Below are 5,048 nucleotides of genomic sequence, written 5' to 3'. Positions count from 1 at the left end.
TCTACATGAAAAAAACTAGATATTTGAGTTTTAGTTTTAGTTTTATTTTTGCCACAAACATATTCATATTTCGGGTACAATGACCAAGGAAGATCATGTAAATAAATAAGATTTCATTTTATAAAATTAATAAACTAACAAGGATATTTTAAATACTGCTAGATTTTAAAAATAAGACTTCATTTTATAAAATTAAAACAATGAGATTTTAAACACTCCTCGAAAGAAATGAATAAACTAACAATGAAATTTAAAAAACAAGACTTCATTTTACAAAATTAAATAAACTAACAATGAGATTTTAAATTCCACTAGATTTCAAAAACTTTTTTCTCCCGCTGCAACGCACGAGCCCTTTTGCTAGTGCAATACCCGATGCATCCACATTGATTTTGAATCTTCCGACCATGGCTGGCTGTTCTTTTTTTAGTATATAATAAGTTTTTTGAGCGAATTTTGAGTATGTAAGTTTTTAAGTGAATTTTGAGTATATAAGTGAACAAAAATAACATTATTTTAGGGCAATGAACCAAAAAAAAAAAATCAACCTGTTCCAAAACTGGACGAAGCGTGATTCTCCCGACCCAGCCCGTGGCCCTGTGCAGCCCACTCGCTGTCGGTGTTCTTCTCCCGGCTGCGAGCCTGCCACGCGGGTAACGGCCCAAATCGTCCACCACCAGCCAGCCATTACCGTCTCGCTTCACCAGGCGATAGCGCTTCTCTTCTCCAGGCGAAGCTCTAGGGTTCGTCACGATCCCCGTCGCCGCCCGCCGGATTCGACCGTCGCCAGGCCAAGCCCCGCCGGATTCCCGCCCGACGCCGGTGCTGCTGCCACTACTCCTCCCTCCCTCCCGGCCTCCGCCTCTCCGCCTCCGCCTCCGCCTCCGCCTCCACCAGGCGCAGCCCCCGTCGACCCGCAGCAGATCCGCCGCCTCGAATAGCACCCAAGGTACGGGCTCCAAATCAACCTATTTAGCAGTAGTGACATTAGATTAAGGAGGTGTTTGTTTCCTTACCACCCCGAGCCCTCCTCCTCCCCCGCGACTCCCCTCGATCTGTCTGCGCCGCCGCCTCCCTTCGACCCCCTTCGAATCCAGCGCCGCCACCTCCCCTCGACCCCCCTTCGGGTCGAGCGCCGCTGCCTCCCCTCGTTCCTCCTCTCCTGCTCCAGCCGCCGGCAACGACCACTCCAGCCGCCGCCGATGCCGACGTGAAGCCGACGAGGATGGACTGTTGAAGCCGCCGGCGAGGAGCAAAGGGCCATCTGCGGATTTCTAGTTGATCTCTTCCTCCTCCATCAACCTCCTCTGCATATCTCAAGGTTAGGGTTAATGGTCCATGTTCTTGATCTTGAAGGCAAAAAATATGTCTTCTTAAGGTACCTGTTTCCTTTACACTGCAAGAACCAAACAAAACGTGGTTGGTCCAGTCCGGAGCTGTTACAGACTGTAATCAGTTCCCCTTTACGATTTACGTTACCACTCAACGAAACAAACACCTCCTAACGGCAGTAGTGCCGTTAACGGACTCGCAGCTGCTAGCGTGTTTCGTGAAATTCGTGCCAACCTAATCTAGGGTTCTGTCGGAAATGCGCAGACGCAAGAGCTGAGAGCTCGATGGGGAAGTCGGAGCCGGAGTGCGTCAACTCGTCGAACCCGGCCCACGAGTGCAACGATTACTGCCTCAACAAGATCGCCGAGGCCAAGCGCCGCCTCCTCGAAGAGCAACCCGACTCGTGGAAGGGCCCCCCGGAGGACCGCACCGTGCACCCTGACTGCATCAACGCCTCCAACCCCTACCATGGCTGCTCTGAGTACTGCTTTAAGAAGATTGCCGATGCCAACGCAGGTATGGCCTCGCCTTTCAGTTTGCATTTTAGAACACAATCATAGCCGTCTGTGTATGTACTTACTGTCTATTTGATTGACTTCTTGTTAGCGGCGGAGCGCGGGGAGCCAGAGAAGCCTGCTGGAGGTTCTGGCAAACCAGGAGTCGCTCCAGAGCAGGCCGATGGCGATGATCATTCTGGGCAGCAGGAGGACGCCGCCACCGCGGATGACGGTTACCCGCAGATGACCGAAAAGCAGAAGAAGCTGTTTGAGCTGCAGCTTAAGATGGTATGATGAACATTCTGTGCCCTTTAGTTAACTAATTCAGCTGGTGCATCTGTGGTCTAGGATGTTTATCTCCTTCGTGTTTTATGTGCTGCCAGAACGAAGCTAGGAAGGCGAATCAGCAGGCGATGGTTGCGGAGAAGAAGAGGATGGAGCCTCGTGGCGAGAGCAGAGGCATATCTAAGGAGAAGTGGTTGGAAGACAGGAAAAAGAAGATTGGAAAGCTGCTTGATTCAAATGGCCTGGATATGTCGAAGTCTTACATGCTGGATACACAGGATATGGCAGAAGCAAAATACAAGAAGTGGGAGAAGGAACCCGCACCACATGGCTGGGATGGTGAGCTCATCTCCTAGCTTCATTTATTTTATTTTATCAGTGTGGAGTGATGGCTCACAGCTTCAGTAAATATATCTCCAAATCTATACTCTTTAAACTCCTGTGTTGCTATTGACCTATCTTATGATCAACTCGTTGTGCATATTTGAACACAATTTTGACTTGGTATGTTTTATTTGATAATCACCCAGCTGTTTGTTACTAATCTTTGAGGCTTTGTTCTTTCTAAGCTTTCTAATGGGAAAAATCAAGAAACATTACCTGATGCTACTCCCTCCGTTCCTAAATATTTGTCTTTCTAGAGATTTCAACAAGTGACTACATACGGAGCAAAATGAGTGAATCTACACTCTAAAATATGTCTAAATACATCCGTATGTGGTAGTCCATTTGAAATCTCTAAAAAGACAAATATTTAGGAACGGAGGGAGTACATGATTGCAAACTTATCAAATGTCCGGCGATGTTCTATTCTATTCTGCATTTATGTTGCAGTATAATGTTTCTTACTTAGATAAACTTTTGGATGATCTCCCAGCTGTGTTTCGCTGACCTTTGAACCTTTGTTCCATCTAAGCTAGAGAATGGAAAACTTAAGGAACTTTACTATTACTACCTGATTGCACACTTTATCCATTGGTTGTTTTAGTTTATCCTGCATTTACTCAGTGAAGCCACAAATTTAATCGTGAGAAATGCTTCCTATCAACTTCTGCATACAACTCTAATATTGCATTGGAAGTTTTAAGCTGTGCTTGTTAGTAATATTGAGTAACAGGTACTGTGAGTGCTGAGTTGTATGATTCTTGATAAACTTGAGATTAGTATCTTCGACATTTAAATTAATTCAGAAGCTGTCTAGACCGTTACTTTTAATTTACCATTTTCAATAATTGTATACAAGAAATGTAACATCTTTATTTGATAATATCTTCTATGAAGCTGTATAGGCAATTAAATACAAGGCATGTAACTTCTTTTTATTTAAAGTCTCTTGTATGTATCTGAATAAGGTGTTTCTGCTTGCAGTTTTCAACCAGAAAACCTTGTATGATGCATACAAGAAGAGGACCAAAAACATAGAAGTCGACATGGATGCATACAATAGAGCGAAAGAAACCGATCCTGAATTCTACCGTGAGGCTTCAAGTCTTCAATATGGGAAGGTACTGCCGTCGGCCTATCGCACCAACTTTTCTGTATTCTATTTATGGTCCTTTTATTTTAGTAAGGAAGCCAAAGTACTTGGCATCTTATTGATCTGCACTGCACAGGTGTCTAGGGTGGCGGAACCAAACATCGACCGAATGGTTAATGAGCTCAAGGAGCGGGACGAGAAGCGCAAGGCGTTCAGCAGGAGGCGCAAGTTCAACGAAGACAAGGACGTTGACTCGATCAACGACCGGAACGAGCACTTCAACAAGAAGATCGAGAGGGCCTTTGGCAAATACACGCTCGAGATCAAGAACAACTTGGAAAGAGGGACGGCCTTGCCAGATTAAGGTTCTGGCGTTTGGGGTCGCCCACTCAACTCTGCGGTACTGTTTCCCCCCTGGTTTCTTTGCTTGTAACCTGTGTTCAGAATATATTTTCTGAAGTGTAAGAAAGTGAAACCTGGATGTAATGTAATGATGATGCTGTGACTGATAACATGTACAAACAGTTCTGTATCCAAAGTGAGCGTTTGGCTCCAATCTTGCCATTACTAAACATTGTTTTTTTTGCATATTGCTAACATACTCACATATACGTATCATCTTAAAAATACATGAAAGATACATTCATATCTTTTTCCTGTACCTGTGAAATGCCTTGTTGACTACTCCCTCCGTCCTGTAATATAAGAGCGTTTTTGACACTACACTAATATCAAGTATGAAGTGCATGGCTTGATTCTTTCCCTTTTTTCTGTCGTTTAGCTGATGAATTTTGCAACCTCCCTGGCGTTCTTGTTGATCTGTGATGTTGTACACTTCTAAGAGCGCAGCTTCCATGAAGGCCTGCACATTTCTATGCCGTCGACCGGTGATCACCCTGAACCAAACCATGTGAAAGCACCTGTTCAGTGGACGCTGCGAAGGAAGAAGGCCACGGACAACACATATGGTTATAGAAGGAAGGGAACTTACACTCTACATAGTGAGTTCCAGTGTTGAAGGACATTACCCCCTGTTGCTTTAGTTCTGATGTGTCTTTTATAAAGAAAGAAAGTGGCCATATGAGGGGGTATGCTAGTTATTGTCTTCTTTGGGCTAGGTTAGATCGATTAGATGGAATAGATTGGTTGAGATGCCGGGATATGGTGCCACTTAACATAAAAATATGTGTTGTGTTGTATTATCGAGCTGCTCGTGAAACTCGTTAGCTTGCTCATTAAGCTTGTTAATGAGTTGAATTCTGTGCTTGGCTCTGTTCATTAAGAAACAAGCCTAGCTACCGAGTATTAAGCTCGCGAGCTACGAGCTTGTGGTCCGGCCCTAAGGGTCGCCAAGCTCGCGAAATTCCAACGCTTGAGTGAACATGTGTGACCGTGTCCCAACTTCCAACTAACCTGACTGTACTTCTGAATGACCCTGCCCTCTTTATGGAGAGCCT

At 45.0% G+C, this 5,048-nt stretch overlaps 1 protein-coding gene across 2 annotated transcripts; it reads left to right on the top strand.

Annotated features, from left to right (window-relative positions):
• The first annotated feature begins 645 nt into the window (after positions 1 to 645).
• LOC123166438 (pre-mRNA-splicing factor syf2) lies at positions 646 to 4,158 on the top strand. Of its 2 annotated transcripts, none has more exons than XM_044584241.1 (6): positions 646 to 949; positions 1,597 to 1,848; positions 1,939 to 2,117; positions 2,213 to 2,453; positions 3,483 to 3,619; positions 3,728 to 4,158. In XM_044584241.1, the coding sequence occupies exons 2-6, from the start codon at positions 1,617 to 1,619 to the stop codon at positions 3,953 to 3,955; spliced, it is 1,017 nt and encodes a 338-aa protein (XP_044440176.1). In that variant the 5' UTR covers positions 646 to 949; positions 1,597 to 1,616; the 3' UTR covers positions 3,956 to 4,158. The 2 variants fall into 2 exon arrangements, with proteins under 2 accessions (XP_044440176.1, XP_044440177.1); XM_044584242.1 differs by lacking the exon at positions 646 to 949 and adding an exon at positions 998 to 1,321.
• The last annotated feature ends 890 nt before the right edge of the window (positions 4,159 to 5,048 follow it).

The sequence above is a fragment of the Triticum aestivum genome, chromosome 7D (genome assembly GCF_018294505.1).
Source record: "Triticum aestivum cultivar Chinese Spring chromosome 7D, IWGSC CS RefSeq v2.1, whole genome shotgun sequence".
Classification (NCBI taxonomy): domain Eukaryota; kingdom Viridiplantae; phylum Streptophyta; class Magnoliopsida; order Poales; family Poaceae; genus Triticum; species Triticum aestivum.
Note: the sequence above shows the minus strand (reverse complement) of the source record. Positions and strands in the feature narration are given on the sequence as shown.